The sequence below is a fragment of the Dermacentor silvarum genome, chromosome 2 (assembly GCF_013339745.2).
Source record: "Dermacentor silvarum isolate Dsil-2018 chromosome 2, BIME_Dsil_1.4, whole genome shotgun sequence".
Lineage (NCBI taxonomy): Eukaryota > Metazoa > Arthropoda > Arachnida > Ixodida > Ixodidae > Dermacentor > Dermacentor silvarum.
The window spans coordinates 181759633-181782950 of record NC_051155.1 but is presented as its reverse complement, the minus strand read 5'-3'; the positions used below and the strand labels follow the sequence as shown (position 1 = coordinate 181782950).

Sequence of the window (23318 nt, the reverse complement as noted above, 5' to 3'; positions counted from 1 at the left end):
AGGGGGGGGGGCGACGTTGCGCTGCGGCGCCAAATGCGTATCTCACTACCGGGCGCAAGGAGAACTGGAGACTAAGTCTCGCACGTGAAAGGAGGAAATCGGAAAGGCAGTGCGGGAGGGAGGGGGGGCAGCTTTTACTCTGCCAACAACAGCGCTTGTACTTTGCCCGGCTGCGGTGGTCGCCCGCACCGTATCTTGAAAGCGATCGCTACACGGCTCTGACCTTTGTATGCGCTGTGCATTCGCCGCTCAGTTTCCGTTGAAGCGATAGGCCGCACGAACCTTCGCTCACTGCGGCGGCTGCGCTTGCGGCCAGCGTTTTGACAGTGGTCTGCAGTCACCGAGCGTGATCTATTCACGTTTGCTTGTGCGCGATGACACGACGCTTGTTAATTCAGTTAGTAAGCTAATGTGCCCAAGTTTATGCAGCCGATAAAACTACTATCCCTACTCCAAATAGCTATCTACTAATTTGCTATCGCAATTGATGCTTCGCCTTTCAGGGGCTTCGCCTTTCGCCTACTTATTGGCACCAACTTCTATTTAAATACAGATGATAATAACAAAAAAAGCCCGCACACTTTAATCTGTGCCATCTTACTGGAAGAGCAACTGTCTACAGATTTCAATATGGGACGCGTAACTCAAAAGCATGGTTTAGAATGCGAGCGCCGGCCTTCGTGGATTCGGTGACATTCAGATAGCTGGCTGCACCGTCTTCGGAATCGGCCCACATTGCCCAGCCCTATCCCCGTAGCAGATAACGCTTCGTAGTCGATGTGCGATTGTCGTACCGCCTTCGGGATTGGCCCAGGTCGTAGCGGAATAGGTTCTAACTTTTCTTTACCGGACAACAAAACAACAAGTCATATAATACTGATATCGCCATCGTCTTGCTGCTGTCCTTACACACACAACTGCTCGCCTTACAAAATGTCGTCCTTGGTCCATCAGGAAACGATTTGCAGAACCAGAAAATATGCTAGATAGGCAGCTATAGCTACTAAACGCTTTGCATGGCATCTATTGCCGGAGTGCGTGGAATCTGCGCGTAACGTTTTTATTTCTATCCCCTAACCCCTCCTTTACACCCGCACAAGGCCACCCAGAACTAACTCTGGTCAACCTCCCAGCCGTTCTATACACCCTCTCTCTCTTTCTCTCTCATATCATTATTGTCTGATGAAAAAAAAAATGCACCACAAGAATAATTTTTTTTTTCAGTAGACAGCATGGCTGACTTGTTAAACCATGTCGTCTGTCTAAGTTAACTTGTGGCGCGATACTCTGCTGATATAGTGGAAGAAATGGCACGGTTATCTGATAAAAATTATGGTGAGGCATTAAAAATAAAACTAAAGGAAAAGCCTCGCCTGTGCCACCGAAGACGGTTATCTAACAGTGGGAAGTCTATACCCTCCATCTTTTGTGCTCGGGTTTGGATTGTTGTTTTCACGTTTCGTTTCTCCTTGACTGTACGTTATACGCGAAGCGATCTCTGTTTTTTAAATCGTCCGAATAGCTAATAACCTTTAGAAAACGCTTCTTATATTTGGCTTCTGGGGCTTTTGGAAGTCGTATGGCTACAGGGGCAATAGAGGTATCCAGACTAGCAGTCCGGGCTGGAAATTTCTCCATCCGAGAGCTCCCTTTGGAGGACGCAAGTCCCTAGCATCACTTAAAAAATGAACAGTCCAACTATTGAATGCAAATGCACTTGTGTGTCAGAGCGGCAGCGTATGAAGACACGAAAGTACTGAGATATTTAGAGTGATGCCTGGCGCTTGAGTTCAGGGGTCGTGCATCAGGCGCATGAAATTCTTGACGGCAACGTGATGATGCAGCATAAGAAGAAATAAGTACTGGCTGCTACGATAAAAAAATGGTGACCGACGATGGTTCTGGAGGACAAAGTAATAAGACAAGATAGAAATAGCCCAAATAATGAGCCGGAGACTACAGGAAAGCGCTCAGTTGTAGGAGAAGGGTTAAGCGCTGTCGTAGATTGCAAAGTTTCGAGGACACTCGCGGGACAATGGCTCCGACCATCGGTGCGACGAGAATACCATCGCATACGGCATAAAATAAAGGATAAAAAGGGGGGGGGGGGGTTGAGCGTATGTAGGAGGAAACAAAGCGCACTCCTTCAGCCCGCATTTTTCGAAAGCTTTGACGCACGTAATGGGACAGCCTTAGCAAAAGAAGAACATGAGAGAATGACGTATTTTGTCTGTCGAGAAGACAGCCAAGAATCACGCGTGCCAATTGTGTTAGCAGGGGCTGTTCGAGGGGGCGGCACCACTTCGAAGGCAGTATAGGAAGATATGAGGGAAAAATAGGAAGAGTCTCTCTCTGTCCTGGCTGCATTAGGGAGCCTCCGACAATGTTCCGACAGACGAGCGCCAGCCTAATGGACGCGCACTGCGCGGAGATGCGTCGCCCTTGGCGGGAAGTGGAAGCAGCTTCGCGCGGCCTCGGGCGCGAGGAGCGCAGCCGTGCCCGACGCTCCATTCGTTCGGAATCTCCGTCGGCGACGGCTTAGAGCCGCCCGACTAAATACGTGCAGTCTCGCTAAGGCCGCATGTGTTAGACCCGTCACTGTAGAGCAAACGCGACCGTTTCGCCGCGTTTTTCAGCGTGGCACGAACTTCGGAACTGTCAAGGGTGATGCGTGAACGTGTATCTTTCAACTGCTGTGTACTGCGTGCGCAGTTTCTTTCTTTTTTTTTTTTTTTTTACTCTGCTGCCTAGGCGGATAAAACATTTTTGTCCCTGTGCATACGACGGGTCAGTGAAACAAAATAGACCACTCATATCAAAGGTGTGTCCCAACAGTTTGCGGGCGCACTCTTTTTGAACAGCTATATGAGGTTTATGGAATGCTAAAGTAAGTGATCGTACCTTAATAGCTTGAACCAGACTGACAGTTTTCGTCTTATTTGACATTTACTTGCATACATTTAAACCTCGCGGTGTAAAATGGAAGAACGAGAGGGACGGCTGAACTGGCGCATGTTTGTAGACGGAACTGCGGGTTGAGCAAGGATGTTGCTGTCTGAGGAACGCTTTGAATGCATACATGTGTAATCTGCCATATAGCCACAATTGAAACACGGCACTGTCTTCTTCTGCATTGTGCCCTGGTCACCTCAGGACGCCTCGTAGCTGAACTCAGCACTGTACCGGTTTTGCGAGAGAGAGCTTGCATATCCTGTATATATATATATATATATATATATATATATATATATATATATATATATATATATATATATACCAGCAGAGTTCATAAAGGCGAATAGTAACAACGAGAGTGGGTATGAGCAGCAACGATACGCATATATTGCTGCTTAGAGTACATAGTACAGACGCCAACGCGACTAATGATGGGAGACGCTCGTCTTCGCTTGTTATCGAATGTGTCTACTGCTGGTCTTAATCCACCACGCAGGAGCAAAATTTGCCGGAACATTGGCTTCGTGGAGGGGTTTGTGACGAATTCGCTTTGCGGTTAATGCACTCTGAGAGATTGGAATGAAATGCGAGCACTCTATTTTGTATACTATTGCTCGCTTCAATAATTATACGATTGAAACGAGATTTTTGCCAAGCGACCTAATTGTGTTGACGAACAGCTAGTAGTCAATAAACATGGCCAGTGAGCCAGTTTTTTGGTGCAGTAAAATCAAAATCTGCGCAACTTTAAGTAGATACACATCAAAAGCAGTGAACTTGTTGCCTGATTGAAATCGCAAATACCCTCAAGGCGGCATTGGAATTACGGAGGAATTTTTTGCTTACCTATGTAGAAAATTAGGCAACGGGATGCCAACATAGAAATAAGAGAAAGTACTAAGAAATCCATAAGGCCGAATTATAACGGAGGAGCAAGATCAATGTAATCGATGTAATTCAAACTTCGGAGTATCTTTATCTAATAAATTTGCAACTTCACTTCCCTGCGCAGGCCTGTCCCATTTTATTGAAAACACGTTATCTATTTGTGACATAGAGTTTTGTGAATTATTGTCAGTTGTAGCAGTTATGCCATGTAATAAGGTCCCTGGTCTGGATGGTGTAACAATACGTATGGTGAAAGAAAACATTGACTTGCTAGGACATGTACTGTACCTTATTTTGAACCTCTCGTTAAGCAGTTGTACATATCCATGCATCGTCACTGAAATTGGCTAAGCTAATACCAATATTTAAGAAAGGCAATAAATTTGATCACTCTTGTTCTCGACCAATATCTGTCCTGAGTATATTAAATACTATTTATGAAAAAATTCTTGCGAAGTGAACTTAGAAATTTCTAGGAAAGCACAACATAATTAGCCCGCAGCAACCAGGATTCCGGACAGGTTTTCCCAAATCTACTGCAGTATTGTTTCTGATTCGAATACTTAACGAAGCATTCAATAGCAATAAGCTTGCCACACTAGTATATTTCTTGACATAAGAAAAGCATTCGACCCCGTCGATCACTACATCCTACTATATAAACTGAAATACTATGGTTTTCGCGGGCAGGCCACCGAGTTGCTCGGAAGTCACATGTGAAACCGTAGTCAGGTAGTCGTAATGCGTAACTTCATATCGTCTTCTCGGCGAGTTCGTACAGGTGTTGCCCAAGGATCAGTCCCGGGATCTTAGTTTTTTTTTCTCTGTACAATAATGACTAAGCTCTGCACAAATACTGTTGTATTCCGAGTTATAATAGCAACAGGACATGATGCACAGAGAGAGAGAGAGAGAGAGAGAGAGAGAGAGAGAGAGAGAGAGAGAGAGAAGTTTAATGATGGGAAATGCAAAGAAGATGTTCAAAGGAAAACTAATGCTGAGCTTACTAACACTTCTAGATGGTTTGCCGAAAATAAATTACCAGTTAACGCAGAAAAAAATGTTGCAATTTTGCCCGAACGGCGAAGCATCAATTGCGATCGCAAATTAGTAGAGAGCTATACGGAATAGGGATAGTTTTATCGGCTGCATATACTTGGACACATTCGCTTACTAATTGAATTAACAAGCATGGTTCTTCTTATTTCTGGGGTTTTACGTGTCCAAACGAGTATGGTGTTAGCGCGCACAAGCAAGCATGAATAGATCACACTCGATGACCGCAGACTACCACTGTCAAAAAGCGGGCGTGAGCAAGCGCGGCCGCAGTAGCGAGCGAAGGTTCGTGCGGTCTATCCCTTCAACGGAAACTGAGTGGCGAAAGCAGAGAGCATACAACGGTAAGAGCCGTGTAGAGATCGCTTTCAAGACACCCCCACATTCCCGCGCTGCCTTCCTACTTTCGTCCTTTCGCGCGCGAGATATAATCGCCAGATCCCCTCGAACCCGGTCGCAAGATACGCATTTGGCGCCGCAGCACCACGTCGCCCCCCCTCCCTTCCTCTCACCCCCCCCCCCCCCCCCCGTGGCCTTTCGCGCGACGAAAGAAGTCGCGTTTGCTCTCCGCCACGCGTTCGCTGTCCGTGAAAGCATGCGTCCCTCGCGCGCTTTCACTCGCACATACAGCATACGGCGCGCGGCGACGATTTTATTGCCCTTGGACTTTTTACGGAACCTCACGACGAAGGCGACGCCGACGGCAGAAATCCGCTTGCAGTGTCCATCTAATTGCTATTGCAATAAAACAAAATACATGGTCTTTCAATCGCGAAATAAGCCTGTACATCTATCTTCCGTTCACGCAGTATACTTAAATGACAATCCACTCGAGCGCCCTTGTCTATTAAAATATCTTGGTGTAGTAGTAGACTGTCACCTACACTGGAAAAACCACATTGACACGCTATGTAATAGGCTTTCAGGGGGATGGTATTACTTACTACAAGCCCGAAATTACTTTGGCAGCAAAACACTTCAGTATTGTACCCATTACAAGCCTTTGAATATGGGTTCAAACAGTCCATGTAAATTCCCTGTATGCTTTTGTGTCAAATACAAATGAATTGAATTGACTTGAAATTGATACTGAAAGCGAACTGCAGGCGGATGTCGCTTTCATGTCGTTCGTGCTCTACGGCTGCCTTGTGCATTTCAGTGCGGTGCGAGCGCTGCGCTTGAGTTACTTTTTAAGCGAAGAACGTGCGGCACCTTCAGTATTGATGGGGTGAAAGGCGAGGAAGAGCAGTTTCGAGGTACGGGCAGGAAGCGAAGAGAATCAACGCCGAGTGAGCCAGTGACAGCGATTCGCTGTAGACACTGCGCGCGCATGCGTGCACATATGCACACACACGAAGAAACATCCCTCATGAGGCGATGAGCCACATCATGGTTCTTCCCTCATGGCGCCTTACATTGTAAAATAATCTATACCATTAAAAGTTAAAAGTGTGTAAATCAATCTACAACTCACACTCTTACACTCTTTTGGAGTGAACATCCCTAATCACTTTTAAGGGAGTAAATAATTTTACAGTGCAGCCCAAATAGAAGCAGCAAGAAGCACATGCTTCCGACCTTTCCAGCTAATCCTCCAGCTAAATGAAATATAATTTTACACGCAGGAGCCGGCATCGCGGTGTTACGTTCCACACCAGAACACCTGAGCCGCCATGCTACTGACCCGTACGGGTGTCGAGAAACACGGTACCTTGTTCAGCATTAGTCAGAATCGTTGTGACGGCTGTGAAGCAGGTCTGAACGGTGCTATTTAATGGAACGACTAGTTATATGTGCACACCGCACTTACAGCGACGAGAATAACGCTAAATTAACTTTATCAATGATTTAGTATGCTTATAATTGAAGGACAACTGATATCTTTGTGTTTTGAGAAATAAACGTGTTTTTCTTTCTTTGCATCGGACAACCGTATGATAAACAACAAAACACAAATTGGTTACATGTCAAATCACAATGCGTAATTCGCGAATTAAACACTTTCACTCGCTAATACAATTTTCTAGGTAAGTGATTTCACTAATTACCTCTAGAAATAGTTGATTTAGGACATGTGATTGAAACCTAACCTCGCCAATGCTCAGGAGATCAAACTTATTTAATAGATGTAGATGTAAACTTATTTATAGATGTATGCCGGTATTTTGTAGCGATGCCTTATGACTTATTCTATACTAGCCTTATCATCCGCCGCTCACGGCCGGCTGATCCCGTTGATAACGCGAGTGGACCGTCGCTCTGACCACTGACAAAGCGCGATAAGCGCGAAATAGCATTAGCACTGGAAAGGAATCACTACAAAATACAGGCCAGAAACTGCCCCGTTCCAAAAGGAATAAAATGGCTGCCCGCCGATCGCTCAGGCCCTCGCTACTCGCACCAGCCGGTGAGCATGTGTTTATTTGCGCATCTGACTATTCAGAAAAAAATTCAGTTTTGTTCTGTATAATAATACATCTTTTTGCGTGGCAGTAAAATGTTATCGAGCCCTTTCGGCACGTATGCGACATCGCTCTGCCAACTCTTACTTTCTGAGGATACGTTTTAGCGGCATTCTTATTTTTCCGTTGCACGCCGCCGCGATTTTCGACCAGCCACCGCAAGCCAAGTAAGGTGAAGCGGATCAATCGGAGTAGCCGGCACCACCCTCTTCATGCGGTTATCTATTTTCACTGTGCTGGCTCGGCCCCATCGAAACCCTCTCCCCTAGAGCGTGCTCCTCGCCTCTTGTCAGTCAATTAGATAAGAAAAACCGCTGAGTGTAGACAATATGTTATTGGTTTTGAAAGCGAAGAAAGGTGACCTCCTATAAACGAGGAGAGTGTTTGATTGGGTTGTTCGTACAACGCTGCGGGTCACCGCCCGATGCTTGTGTCGGTGGTTACGTAAATTTGACGCCAGGAGTTTGGAATAAAAACAGTTTGGAATAGCTTTACGTTATGGCGCCCCAGGCATATACAGTTCGTCTGGGTAGTTGGTCTGGGCGTTGCAGTTCCCATTGTTCTTATCGGTACAACTGCGAATGTAGATTGGGGCGCTATAACGTAAAACTATTCCAAATTGTTTTTATTCCAATCTCCAGACGTCAAATTTACGTAAACAGCGACGCAAGCATCGGGCAGTGACCCGCAGCGTTGTCTGAACAACCCAATCAAACACTCTCCTCGTTTAGAGGAAGTCACCTTTGTTCGCTTTCAAAACGAATAAGATTGCCTGCACTGAGAGGTGTTTGTTATCTAATTGGCTGAAAAGAGGCGTGGAGCATGCTCTAGTGGAGAGGGTTTCTATGGCGCCGAGCCAGCACAGTGAAAATAGATAACCGCATGAAGAGGGTGGTGCCGGCTTCTCCGATTGGTCCGCTTCGCCTTACTTAGCTTGCGGTGGCTGGTCGAAAATCGCGGCGGCGTGCAACGGAAGGATAAGAATGCCGCTAAAACAGATCCTCAGCAAGGAAGAGTTGGCAGAGCGATGTCGTATACGTGCCGAAAGGGCTCGATAACGTTTTACTGCCACGCAAAAAGGTTTATCATGCGCAAATAAATACATGCTCACCGGCAGGTGCGAGTAGCGAGGGCCTGAGCGATCGGCGGGCAGCCATCTTCTATTACTTTCGGAACGTGGCAGTCTCTGGCTATTCAGAAAAAAATTCAGTTTTGTTCGGCATAATGATGCATCTTTTTCGCGTACACGTCACTTTGAAGCGGTGAGATTTCGCGGTTTTGTGAGGTCGCATGACAGACAAGCGAAGTGGGTGTAGCCAGAAAACGTTGGACCAACAGCAGAGGGCTAATGGTGAAAAGGCGTCGAACCAGGAATAAATATTTTCCTTTTGTGCGGTTTAATCATGCATAATCAGTGTGTACACATTATATCAGATGGGGAGCTATTGTGGTTTTCGTGACGTCGCGTGACAGACAGGCGAAGTTGGGAGTGGTCCGAAAATGTTTTGACCAAGCGTGGTGGGCTGATTGCAGAATTGTAATCGAAAAGTTTGGAATAGCTTTACGTTATAGCGCCCCTGTAGTGTTCTCCGATACGTATGTTGTGCGCCGTTGTTCCATTGTGTGCGCAGATGCGCAGATAGTTCCAGTTGTGTAAGTTGGCTTTCCTGCAGTGCGTTTGCGGCGCTCACGGACGAATAAGTGAGACATAGAAAGCTTCGCTTTCAAACGTTCATTATCTGCTTATTACGTAGATACCAAGTAATGTGGGATCTGCGTAAGCTATAGGAGAACAGCAAGGGTTGATATGGTCTATACGCGTTTCTTTAAATGACAGCACTTGAACTACTGCATGCATTTTGCTTTCAAACGGCATCTTGATATGCTTAGCACGTTTATGTTGAGATAATGCTGGTCGATGGTGCCATGCTGGGTGTCGCATTGAGAAGGCCTAGTAGTGGCCATGAAGTTTGAAATAGGTGACATGGCCTTATATTTTCAAATTGTGAAGCCCCCTGGCGGTCACATGATAAATGACACTGCGTGCTGTTGGTGTTATGCCCGAATTTACGACGCCGAGTCTCCTTCATGAACGCAGGAAACGCTTTGTTTTAATCGGTTCGAAATATTGGTGTCACCGCTAACGGTAACATGTTTTAACCTCTGGTAAATTGTCATAGTATGACAGCACCGCATTGCGAACGAGTGGTAGCAACACGACGATGTTTACACAATTCAATCTCTTGCGCTACGAGAGCTTGCTTAGGTGTCGTTAGAAGAAACTTATGTACCACTATTGTGGCTTCACCCAGTTTAGGGTGCCGTTAGATGACCAATTTCATATACCACTATTTTGACGTCTGCTGCAGAACACGCGCCTACAGAAAAGGAAAACTAAGGGCTACTCACGTGAGCGCAAGGCACGTGCTGTCTTTGTCTCAAATGTGAAATAAACCGCGAATGAAGACGCGATGCTCTGAGCTGCGCTCCTGCGTCTGTAAAAAAGAGTACGCATGTTTTGCACCAAACCTAACTACAGTTCTGTTGTTGGCAACGTTGAAATGACAAATACAATACGCCGAAATGGGTCTCTCAGTCCCGTGCTTTCGTGATTTGTGCAATGGGAGCTTGGAGCTCTCCCGAATTCGCGGGCGAAATAAGTCGTACCACCACTTCTTGAAACACTACCGATGATATACTTACCACTCCGCCCACGGCCAAAGGAAGAACTGTGCAAGCAAAAATCGAAGAGCGCCGGAGAGGCCCACTCGTTTCCAATATATATTCATGAGCTTATCGCCCGCAGTTACTGGTTCACCGCGAGGAAATGGCCACTGCATACGTTGTACTTTCAATTTTGTGGCGGCCGCTGATACAATCCATCCTAATGCTTTGTTTTCATCTCCCTCTCTGTGCCTAGACGGAGCCGGCTGGCGTCATCAATGAATAGTAATAATAGATTAGGCTCGATGCGCCATATTTTGAGACAACAAAGCGAGCGGAGTAGATATACGGTTCGTTAGGAGCTAATCAACTCTGCTTCAATCTTCTAACGTCCGGCGATCTCCCTCGAGACGCAGGCTTTGTTCTTTATCCTGCTTTGCACGCTACGATGAACCTGTATAAGCCATGGTACGGCGCCAGTAATCAAACTCCTCGCATAAGATTGACCTAGGGCTTGCCGGGGCATCGCGTCGTTGGAATGACGCACCACTGAACCCCGTGCTCTGACGTTGTTCTATGAGATTGGGCCTTTTTTTTGTCTTTCTTTACAGAACCGCACGTATGCTCTCAGTTGCCCTCTCGGGTTAACGAAGTAGAAGGGAGCGTGTTGTAACACTTGAGTTTGGTTGGCTTAACCTAAACGGACCTAATCTAGTGCTCTCAGGCGGTGACCCCAGAAAGGAGCAGACTTCAGAAAGGAGCAGACACGACAGCAAGCGCATTGTAGGGCCTGTTAGTATACTAACGTGCTCAGGAAGGCCATCATCCGCCGGTGGGGTCATTCCTCTTTGGGTTTGTCGATATGTTCTTGCAGGCATCAACTAGCTATTGCGCTGATAAGGCAGCTGTATACTTTTGCGCACTGCCGGTTATTATGTAGTTAGACTTGAATTCTACTGCAAGTCCGAGTGACACAGCGTCCTTGACTTCCTCCCCACACCCCTTTATATTTGTTGTTTTCGATTTTGCTGTTTTGCAAGGACACGAAAGCATAATTTCAACAACAGTGATGTGTTGGCAGCTGCTTTAAGCGGGAATAACTGCTAGCTCCACATTTAAGACTATTTCAATGCGCTTTTCGTATTCCCTATAAATATGCACGTCTATTTGTACCCAGCGAGAGTGAACTTTCTCAATCGGAGGGTACCAGAACACACGGGAGGGCACGAGACGGTGTTGAATATGAAGACAGGCTCACGTTCTCGCAAAATGAACCTATGGGAACTTCTTCGGTGTTAACTATGGCGACATGTGACTGTTCCGGCTTGAGGAATTGTCGGGACTTAGTTCATTCTCAGAACGCTGCGTATGCCAAGTAAGGTTCGGTGATTGAAGGAAATGTCTGTTCTCTTCTTCTCGTGTCGCAGCGCCGTGTCGGACGGCATCCCGGTGGACTCGCAGCAGCTGGTGAACCTGGTGTGCTGCACACAGATGCTCCTGCGAGAGCTGACCAAGTGCCGGGCGCTGCTCGTCGCCCACAAGATGGACATGCGAGACTTCTCCGGTGAGCAATCGACATTGCATGCTAGTGCGAAACGGGTACGCGCTTACTTACCTGCGTTATTAAAGGCCACCCTGAAACAATTTTGGCGATTTTGCACAAACGTACACTGAGTCGTTATAGGGTAGGTCCTTCTGATCATTGACACATTTAGGCACTCCGCGTAAAGCATGCAATTTATTCTAAGGCTCTCAAAATGTGCATCGCTACCGATCGCAGTGGCGCCGTCCCCCTGAGTTTTTCAGCCACCCCATACCCTGCCATGTATAGCGGGCCCGCGTGACGTCAGTTGGGTGAGCTATCCGACTGGCTGACCACGTTTCGTCATCAGTAATTTTTCCAACTTTATGCTGAACAATTCTTGTTTGTAATAGTTGGAATACTAGTTAACTCGTATCGCTAGAAAAAGTAACAGAAAGAGAATACACAATGACCATTTATCACTACGCTATTGTACTTCCGGAACGCAGCAAGTGTCGTTCGCTTGTGTTACAACGTGTTCCGTGCTGACGCGAGCTGCGTGGTCAGGGTTAGTCTCGAGGTTTCTTTTCGCGAGGACCGTGAATCGCCCTTGTTGCGTTGTGGGCTGCGAATCTAGCGATTGGCGACCTGCGAAGCTGCGACATCGTGTCCCTCTGCAAGGCAACAGCCGAGCGGAGTGGCTGCAGCACATCGGGCTGTCGGTATCCGATCGGCGCCAGTATCTACACGTTTGCGGTCGTTACTTTACGTCGGAGGATTACTGCCACAATACCGTGATCGTGCAGCGATTGGGTGCTGCGACACAACGTTCGCAACGCACGCTGCTGGATATCAGGCGGCTAGCCGAGAGGTCGAGAGGCTTCGTGCGCTGGCTCCAAGACATCAGAAGTAGACGACGCTACGTCAGGTCATGACGCAGAGCTGAGGAGGAAAATCATGGCTAGGGTAACTTGTAATCGTCCGTAGCTCTCTTGACAAGAAACAATTCACTTAAATTGTGGTGGGAATGTTTTACTGTAGCTTTCTACGTGCCTGCAAAATTTGTCCAAAACATCTCAGGGACTCTTTAAGATCGTGCTAAGATCTTTTCTCAGGTGCGTGGCTTCGACTATGTTTAGTGAAACTGCGAGAGAAATGCGCACCGTGGGGTTTCAACACGGTGTTGAGTTGTCATCTTCTGGTTCCGGTTTTAGCAACGGTTGACGTTAAGGTGATTCACTTACAGTTAAGGTACACGAATGGAAGAAATGGCAGGCAAACATTGTTTATCAAACTAAACAGACAGTGACTACTCTCGTCTTCTCGCACGTCTCCCGTCCAGTCTGAGCTTGTTTTCAATTCCTTAACCTCTAACAAGGACGGCCGGTGTATTATGAACTAAGACAAAAATCAGTAAAAGAAAGACGCACTTACATGAGATAAAAGACCAATGTTGGGCTAACAACTGAAGTCTACTGATCACATAAACTCGTAAGCTTATCACCATGCAAGGGCATGCACCAGCACAGAAGCAATCCCGCAACTACCATGTGACACACAATACATTCTTCAACACACACAATCAAACTTAAGAATTTGAATACGCGCACTTTCTGTTTTTATTTTTAAGGCAAATGATGGATGGTGCACTGGTGCACGTCCCGCTACACTTTCTTATTGAAAGGATTTTATAACTTCCCTACCTTTCGCTGAACTCCCCTGCCACACAAGTGAACAGAGAGCCAGAGTCACAACTACTGCAGTGATTAGATAAATCACTGTATTCTTTTGAGGTCTTGAGGTTTCGTATTCTATTGACTAAGCTCCTAACGCCCAAGGGATGCTGAATACTCTTCCAAGAAAACTCGTTCATAGAGCATAATTAGGCAGAGGCTTGCCGAGACGCTCGATTGTTCACGCGACCTATTGAGCTTGTCATCGGTATGGCTTAAACCTCGAATGAAAATCTCTAAGCTTTAAAACAAGACATCCGGCAGAAAAATCTACTGATTCTATTTCGCGATACGTGTCAAAGTTTCTCCTATCAATAGTGAAAAATTTAGGATAGTTGGTTAGTGATGCAAAGAGGTTGCACTGCATGATAAAGAAAACAAAAAGTAAGGCAGTTCAAGAAGAAATCCTTCCATTTCCTTCTTGTGATGTACACGTTTTCCTCATTACTACGCTATTATCTATCGACCAACTTATTTATGACACTCTTATCGACTGAAACTACATGGCGGACCATACTGCCAAGAAACTCTCATAAAGTAAAATTTGAAAATCTACTTTCTTCACAAGACGAGACACCCTCTTTTTACCACATCACGCTCCGCGGAGAAGCTCGTTTGCTGGATATTGGACATCGATCCACCTAAATCTCACGCTCTGTCTTTCTCTTTCTACGCCGGACGACATTACACAAAGTAAACGGTCGTATCAGCCGAAGAGACAGATAGAGAGAGAGAGAGAAAACACAAGGGCTTAAAACGCATTCTATAAAGCAAAACTAACAATTTAAATTTCTTGAGCGTGTTACAACTCAATCAGTATTATTCGGCTAGCGGCATTCAACGACGGGTCGGCGAGTTCCGTTCGCGATTCCTACATCAGCCTTCTTGCTTCCCCTTACCAAGTCTCGTAGCTTCCAAATTCAACTGCCTGACATTCGGTGGCGCGTGTATACGCTCTTCCTACTGGGCGCATGAGGCTCCGATCGAAACCGTGCATTGGACGCGCCCCCTAAAATTCGGTGCCGTGGAAGCGGAAATGTGTAATCGTTGCTCTCCCCGTAGCGCCGTAAAAGATGCAAAAAAAAAAGATAGAAAATAAGTAAGAAGAAGGTGGAAGATGAGTTCTTTTGGATTATGTGGATTTTCGGAACACGTGTACCGACATCAGGGAACACGTAAAGCGCAAGTCATACCATCAGCTTGTATAGTCCCGGCCATTTCAAGAAACCAGCACTAAGAGGTGTGCCTTGTATACGAGACGACCGTTCTTGGCCTCAACGCCGCCACCAGAGAAGCGCGGAACGACACCGCATTTCCTGCCCTCCCCTCCCCGCGGGTCCTATAAGAAAAACGCTTCCGGGGGCGGGCAAAAGCACTTCCGGCCTTTAATGCAGCATATGAGAAAACGGCACTGAGCGTTTATTTTTATTTCATTGTTATTTTTATTTTATTTGGGGGCATATAAAAAGCAAAAGGCACAGAAGGAGGAATCACAAGAAAGTGGTATACCCCTTCTTCGTGCACATTTTCAAAACGCCTCAGATTTTTTCGGCGTTCCAACAAATTTTGACGGCACACTCGGTCCGGCCATTCTCTGTGCCAAGAAGAAAAACTAACTTTCGTTTTTTTTTCCCTTTCCATTTCTCACGACTCGAACAATCGATACATGCAAGGGAACACGGCCGCTGGATTAAAAAAAAAAAAAAAACCGGTGCGGCCTGTTGCAATTGGAGCGAATGTGACAGCCGTAGTTGCATTGTCGGCCGCTTGGCTGGGCCGAACGGCGCTAGTCATCGGCGATGGAACGCATCGGCTTGCACGCGCGACCGGCGTTGCAAGCGCGTTCCTGACGCATTTGCTTTGCCTATGCCAGACAACAGCCCCCGATGTGTGGCGCCGCGGCGGATCACATCGTTTTCGATGCACGCGGCAGGCCGCACGTTTTTAGGGGCGAAGCTCCTTAGGGTGTGGGTCTGTCTCTCCTCTGTAGTATGTAGTAGTAGTAGTAGTAGTAGTCGTAGTATGTAGTATGTAGGGAGTAGTAGTAGTAGTAGTAGTCGTCGTCGTAGTAGTAGTAGTAGTAGGTAGCCACGTCTACTTTTATGAAAAAAAAATTCCGAAAGTTGTGTCCGTAGCGCGGATTCGAACCAGGGACCCCTCGCTTCCGAACGCGCGGCGCTAACCACTACGCCACGAAGCGCACATGGACAGTTTTTTTTCTTTATTGCCTTTATTCAATTCACACAGAAATACGGTGTACAAGCATATCAGCACATCAAGGGCTGAAAAGGGGAACAATCAAAACTCGGGCATGTACATCAGCCGTTCTAACCTAGGAAGCCAGTCTGGTTCAGGTTCATGAAGTTTATACACTTGAACCATTCTGCTAACAGATTCGCGAAAGTAACTCCTTATTGGCCGCGCGTCAATATCTGCATGACGATAGGCCATTCTTGACAACCAAATACTATGTAGGCCCAGGAGCATTATCATGTCGAATGGGATGCCTTCGTCGTTATTGACCGGTAAAAATCTAATGTCGTAGCTATCTATAGGTAAGTCTTTTTTTAAAGTTCTTTGAAGTATGTCCCAAAAGAAGTAACCTCCGGAACAATCTAGAAAAACGTGTTCAATTGTCTCTGGTTTCCTACATATAAAACAGTGAGTGCCCCAAGGTACGAACATTCCTTCTTCTTCCATATATGTCTTTACTTCTAGCGTATTAGTATGCAGTTTAAAGAAGAAGGTTTTGACACCTCCCCTAACAGGCATGTTTTTTACCCTTTTTAAGATGTCTTGACCTGGACCATCATTGTATTGGTTTCTATACAGGGGAGTGGGAAGAAATACATCACATAAGTCTTTGTATAGTTTTTTCCCCAATACGCCACAGAGGTATTCGAGAGAGAAATGATTTTGTAAGATACGACACGAAAGGTACACTTCTCTCATATACCCATAAATGCTTCCTGGCATATTTTCTGACCACACAATTAAGTTTGGCAAATGTCTACCTAACCTCACTTGGCACACAGTTCGTAAAAAGGGGTCAGTAGCATTGCGAAAAAACATAAAACGATTAACCAGCTGTCTAAGATACAGATGTGACAGGCCAAGTCCTCCTAGGCGGACACGTCTAAAAATACTTGTTAGATTAGTTCTTTCCCACGTGGAACCCCAGACAAAAACAGCAAAAACACGATGCAATTTCTGAATGTTAACGCGTGAGCAATGTAATACTTGCAGCACGTACCACAGCTTGCTAATAAGGAACAAGTTGCAAATTGTGGCGCGTGCAAATATAGATAGGTTGAAGCCTTTAAAACGCTCGGAGCTTTCCCGTATTGCGGCAACTTCTCCACTCCAATAGTGTTCACTGTCTCTATAATGCTGCAAAGGTACACCTAAGTATTTAACTGGCGTAGTCACCCAAGACATGTTTGTGAAAATACTTGGGGTTGATAGCCAATAGCTATGCCAGAACCCCAAGCTCTTTCCCCAGTTTATAGCGCTGCCGCTGACTCTACAAAAATGTTTTGCAATGTTCACAACTCTAAGCACTCTTTCTTGGTTCGAACAGAATACAGCTATATCGTCAGCGTATGCAAGAAGCCGTACTTCAGTTGCATGCAGACGGAAACCTCGAATGTTGGTGCTATTGATAACGCTTAGACAAAATGGCTCAATGTACAAGCAAAACAGTAGAGAGGAGAGGGGACATCCCTGGCGTACAGAACAGTGCACTTTGATGCGCTCTCCCACTGTTTTATTAACAATAATCCGTGTTGTGCAACCTCTGTACGCCATGGCAACACCGTCTCTTATAATAGAACCTAGGTTTACATGCTGCAAAATACACAGGAGTACGTCGTGAGGCACTCTATCAAAAGCTTTTTCTAAATCAAGTTGTATCATTGCGATTCCTTCGCCTGTAGTATCACAACATTCGAGCGTGCACCTGGACTTGTGAATATTCGTTAATATTGTGCGACCTTTAATTCCATACGTTTGATGTTCTCCAACCAATTCGTTTATGACCATTTGCAATCTTTTAGCCAATACCTTCATATAAATTTTGTAATCAACATTTGTAAGCGCTATTGGTCTGTATGAAGAAACCTGTCTCAGGAGCCTGGCATCTTTTATTTTAAGAATAAAGACAGTATGTGAAGTTAGGAATGACGGCGGCAGGAGACCTACGTCATAAGCGTTATTAAATAATGAAGTCAAGACAGTAGCAACACTAGGTTTGATTGATTTATAAAAGGCTGCTGTCAGCCCGACGGGACCAGGTGATTTGTTAGGGTTAAGCTCGTCAATTGCCATTTTCACTTCTTCAATCAAGATGGGCATTTCCAATAGCTCTTTTGCATCATCATCTATGCTTGGCATTGAATGCAAAAATTCATTTTTAAACGCTTCAATATTGCCCGAACTATGAGCAAAGACGTTACTATAATAATCGTAAAAAGCTCGTTGAATGTCACCCTTTTCTACGCAGATTACTCCTTGCCATTCAATTTGCGAAATGTGGTTTATATGGGCACAGTTTTTTCTCTATGCCAAAGGCTAGTTTGGTGGGTGTCTCACCGGCCACCATTCGTTCAGCCCTTGCTCTCAATATTGCTCCACGGTAACGGTCCTCGTCAATTGCCTCTAGCTTTTGTTCACGGCTAGGATGTCGTCTTTAAACATTCCTGGTTGTTGGCATTCTTCAGCTATTAGAATGCCCAAACACTCATGAAGAGATTTTTCTTCTTTCCTTTTTTCGTGTTGTATTCTACTCGCAGATTCGAGTGCTTTTAATTTTACCCCTTGTTTGAACATGTCCCACTGTTCCCTCAGAGTAGTCGTTGATGGTGAGCAATTTTTGAACAGCTTCATTAATGTGCGCTGCAAAATCGTCATCATGCAGTAGTTTGTCGTTAAACTTCCAATTTTCCCATTTGAATTTGCTTCTTTCTTTCAATTTACCAATATCGAATTTAACTAGACTGTGGTCAGTAAAAGAAACGTGTGTTACTCGATACTCGCGGCAGAAAGCTAACAATTCTGCTGATACATACGCACGGTCTAGCCGCGCATGGCTAATTCCTTGGAAGTGCGTGAATCGCCCGCATCCATTTAATCCCAAACACTCTCCCACATCCTCCAAGAGGTGTTCTTCAATGATTTGATCAAGAATGTTTGTACTGCTGTCTCTGTAGGGTGTAGGACTGGTTTTGTCACTTGCTGACAGTACGCAGTTAAAGTCGCCAAGTGCTATTATAAATCTGTTTTAAGGTGTTGTTCAAGACTTCGAAAAAATAAATCCCGTTCATTCGAATTTGATGGGGCGTAAATGCACAGAAACCGCAATTTGCAATCAAGTAGAGTAAAATCGCAAACTATTAGGCGACCAGCATCATCAGTTGTAACAGAGTCAACACTACCTCCCAAACACCGGCGTATTACACTCGCGGACAACTTTCTGTGGCAATGAAGGGAAAGCTACGGAGGCAAAGCGCGCACAAGTGAGAGCACTACTGAAAAGAGTCCCACGTTTTAATCCAGGTTCGTTTAGGCTGGGGAAGAGAAAACATAAACAGCTTATTAGCAACAGTTAAATAAGACAGAACACACCACTGAGTGTAAAATTTTACTTATTTTGCGGCCTTTCCCTTCCGCGTCTGGACAAACGCGAAACCGTCGCACGTGGAAGCTGCGTCGATTCAGCGTCTGTTCCGAGCAACCAAAAGCACTGTCAAACGCTGCCGGACTACTTGGCGCGGTAACACTTGTGCAGCATCCACGCGCCCGTAGCTTTCCCTTCATTGCCACAGAAAGTTGTCCGCGAGTATAGCAAGAGACTTCCTCCTGACAAACCTCTTGCATGGCTTACACAAACATCATAAGTTCTGGTAAACCTCCGCACCATGCTGTCTGTCTGATCCTGTGATTCTATTTTAGCTTCCTGCACGGCAAGTACATCCAGCTCGTGCTCTGTTATCAATCTGTAAAGTTGATTCTGCTTCCTGTTGGAGGAAAGCCCGCGTATATTTAGCGTTGCTACTCGAATGTTATTGTTGATATCCATTATAATGTTGATGGATCAGGCCGACAGCATAGCGCTTACCTTAGCCATGCGACGTCTTGCAGAGTGGCGCCAAAGTGGCGTAGCTAGAGCTTGGCTTTGTCGTCTCGCTGAAGCGACGACGAACGCCGCGTGTTCGCGACGCATTTCTTTTTGCCGGTGACGTGGTTTCCTTCCTTCGCCTGTTGACGCTGTCGTTGCTCGCGCACAGAATCGACCGTGTCTTCGAGGCGACGCTTTATAGCAGGAATGTCCACATCCATGTTCGCAGAACTGCACTTCACGGCTTGCGTCGACGCCGCGTCTCCCCCGTTGTCCTGAGACGCGCCACTCTTGTCGAACCCCGCAGTGTCCGCCGGCGTCGCGTCTCCCGCGTCGCTCTTGTCGGAATCCGCAGCGTTCGCCTGTGTAGCGTCTCCCGCGCCGCGCGAGGCCTCGTCCACCATGGTGATCTCAGCAGCAAGCGACTGTTCCTGGAAGCTGCTTTCTACTTCGGAGGACGCTCCGGCGTTTCCGCCGTCAGACCCGGCCTGCGTTCCTGCAGACGCCGCCACCCGCTCTGCGTCTTCCTCGTCCATTAAAGTTCACCGCTGTCGCAAGCGGCGCTGCGACTAGCGATGCGAGCATAGGATCTTGAGCAGTCAGCTTGTTCGTGGCCGAAAGCCTTGCATTCCGCGCAGCGTGGAACTCTGCAGTCACGGCGAATATGTCCTGTGGTGTGGCATCTCAGGCATATGGGCGCACGACCCGGAACAACAACCAGCACCGTTCCTCCTTCAACTCGCATCTGATGGGGAATGCGCTCGAGGCTTACTCCATCTCGGAGGACAAGACGCACAACCCTGCTTGTCGAATCAGCGGATTCAAAATTAGCAGTCTTCCACTTGTCGTTGGTCACTTCCTTGACTTCTCCGAATTCCATGAAGGCGCGGCGTATAGCGTCGTTCGTGACGTTGAAAGCCAGCCAGTGTATCTTAACGCGCACCTCCTGTTTTTCATGATCAATCACTAGGCACACACGATCCTTAACAGTGATATGGCCTGCACGTAGTAGCGTCTTCTTAGCGTCTTCGGTCCGGAAATTTATCAACCAGACATGTGACATCTGGTAAGCATCGATTCCGCTCACCTGCTGTATTACATTGGCGTCCTTTAAGGGCTTACGAAAGTCGTCGATCCTGTAAGGCCGTCCTGCAATGTCGCAGTGCAGTAGCGCACCCAGGATCTCTGCCAGGGCGGGGTTGACAGTTTGCCAATACCATCTAAACAGCACTAATTTCGATTTATTCACGGGAAATTGTCAAAAAAATCGCTTTTTACGAGTGTGCAGACGATTGCGCGCCTTACATCTTAGTTGCAGTACTCAAATGCGTAAGGAAAGAAAAGGGGTTAAACAAAAGGGGGGGCTAAGTGGGCCTCAGGGGGGGGGGGGGTTGCAACCCCCGAATCTCCCCCCCCCCCCCCCCCCCCCGTCGGTGCGCCACTGTCGCAGTGCAGGACGACAGTGGTTTTCAGTCCGTCACCGGTGGGCAGAGGAGGCAGAACAACACGGTAGTCCTTGGGTACGGAGAAGCACGAGTTACCACGGCCGGCGTCGGCCGCTGTCGCAGCTCGGAGAGAGCCTTCCATACTGCGTCCGCACGCGTCGGTGACCAGAAGCAGAATGAGCGCACATGGACACACGCACCACGATGACAATAAATACCCAACATTAACGAAAGACTGCGCGTTTCTAACGCGTTTGTGCTAGCGCGTTACGGCCCGTGTAAGAAGCTGGTGTAAGACGCTGTGGCCTCTCCGCCTTACCCCCGTATTCATAAACGCTCCTCGACTTGAACTTGACTTGCCACCGCCTTGGGCAGCGCGTTCGAAACGCGTTGAAGGCTGTGGCCTCTCCCCCTTACTAGAGAGTACTGCACGTTTCTAACGGGTTTGTGCTAGCGTCCCCTTAAGCGGGAGATCGTGCAATTATAATGAAGGGCGCTGTTATAAAATAGGAATGACGTCACATATGGCGCGTGTCATTGGGGAAGTCAATCGTTCGATTTAGTGCCGCGAGACTGGGCGAATTACACGGAAGATTCATGGTTTACCGGTGATTCCCTCCGGAGCTTCGCCCACTCATAATCATTCACCCCGTGGATATGCGGTGTTTTTTTTTTTAGATGCGGAGCATCTTATAGCGGCGGCCTGTCCTGCGGCGTCGTTGCCGTCGGCGTCGGCGTCCGTCCGCACGTCTCCTCATTCTCTCCACGCCAGCTGCGCGATAACGCCTCTCTCCCCCTCTCCACGCCATCTGTTCGATAACGCGCTTCTCCCTCCCTGTCTTCATCCGCCACCTGTGCGATAGCGCGCGCATGCGCGCCTCTCTCTCTCCTCCTCCTCTACGCGCCAGCTGCTTATATAAACCCGGTGCATGCGTCGCTGCCTTAGTTGCCAACCTTTCCCTTTCCCTCAAGAACCACTTATCAGTTCCTGCTTCGGTTTAGTCACGCTGCGCCGTCCAATGCGCTGACGAATCTGTCAACGAACTGTCTGGCACATCTTCAAACAGCAGCAGCCAGTTCATTAACAGAACCGCGAGCACCTCTGAAGACAAGGCTGCGCAGAGAAGAGCTCGCGACGCAGAACGTACTACGTCGGCGACGCGCAGCGGATCCAGATTCAGTTCGCCAACGCGAAGCTGCTTCGAAACGTCAGCGTCGAGCAGCGGATTCCACACTTCGAGAACGCGAAGCCGCTTCGAAACGTCAACGTCGAGCAGCGGATCCTGATCTTCGAGAACGGGAAGCCGCGTTGGTTCGTGAACGTCGAGCAGCAGAACCTGAGGTTCGGGACCGTGAAGTTCAACGTAAACGTACGAAGCGAGCAGCGGAACCCGACCTTCGAGAACGTGAAGCCGCCTTGGTTCGTGAACGTCGAGCAGCGGATCCTGAGCTTCGGCAACGTGAAGCAGCGTCGGTTCGAGAACGTCGAGCAGCAGAACCTGAGGTTCGGGACCGTGAAGTTCAACGTAAATGTACGAAGCGAGCGGCGGAACCCGAAGTTCGAGAACGGGAAGCCGCGTGTAAACGTCAACAACGAGAGGCCGCTCCCGATGCTGCACGCGACGCGTGAACGCCGTTATAACGACCGCATGCTCCGCATCAGCCCATGGTTCCCCTCGGGAAGATGGTGTAATTTTATTGCGATAGCAATTATATGGACACTCAAAAGCAGATTTCTGCCGTCGCCGTCGCCGTGAGGTTCCGTATGACGTCAATGAAGATGAAATCGTCGCCGCGCGCCAAACGCTGCATGTGCGAGTGAAAGGGCGCGAGGGGCGCGCGCTTTCGCGGGGAGTGGACGCACGGCGGAGAGAGAGAGAATAAACTTTTATCATCGAGGTTAAGTGGAGTTTTCTTTCCCAGCGGAAAGGGCTAGCGTGGCGTCTGCGGCGGAGAACAAATGCGCGTTCTGCGCCGTGCTCGCTTAAGGGCTGCAGAAGTAGGCGTCTCTTTCCTCCTTTACAATCGCCATATATGTAGAGCAAACGCGCCTTCTTCCGACGCGCGAGAGGCCGTGGGGGAGGGGGGGGGAGGGGGAGGGAAGGGAGGCGACGTTTAGCTGCGGCACTAAGTGCCTATTTATATCAGAAGCTCCGGCAACAGTCACCAACGCCGCACGCATTTTGAGCGAACGCGGGCAAAACGCCAACGGCGTCGACAACAGTTCTGCGTGTTGCCGGTGCTGCTGCATGTCCAAGTTTATACAGCTGATAATACAGCTCTCTACAATTTTGCTATCGCAATTGATGCTTCGCCTTTCAGGTGAAACTGCGACAACTTTTTTTTTTATCCAGCGGCCGTGCAAGGGCTTTCACCATTATTATTGCGATAGCAATTATATGGACACTCAAAAGCAGATTTCTGCCGTCGGCGTCGCCGTCGCCGTCGCCGTCGCCGTGAGGTTCCGTATGACGTCAT

General features: G+C 47.5%; 1 protein-coding gene across 1 annotated transcript in view; it reads left to right on the top strand.

Moving 5' to 3' along the window:
• Positions 1-23318, top strand: part of LOC119440596 (uncharacterized) — a 118563-nt gene that overhangs the window by 42542 nt on the left and 52703 nt on the right. The window contains exon 3 of the mRNA XM_049661993.1: positions 11453-11589. Coding sequence (XP_049517950.1) covers positions 11453-11589 — 137 coding nt within the window. The remainder of the gene's footprint in view (positions 1-11452; positions 11590-23318) is intronic.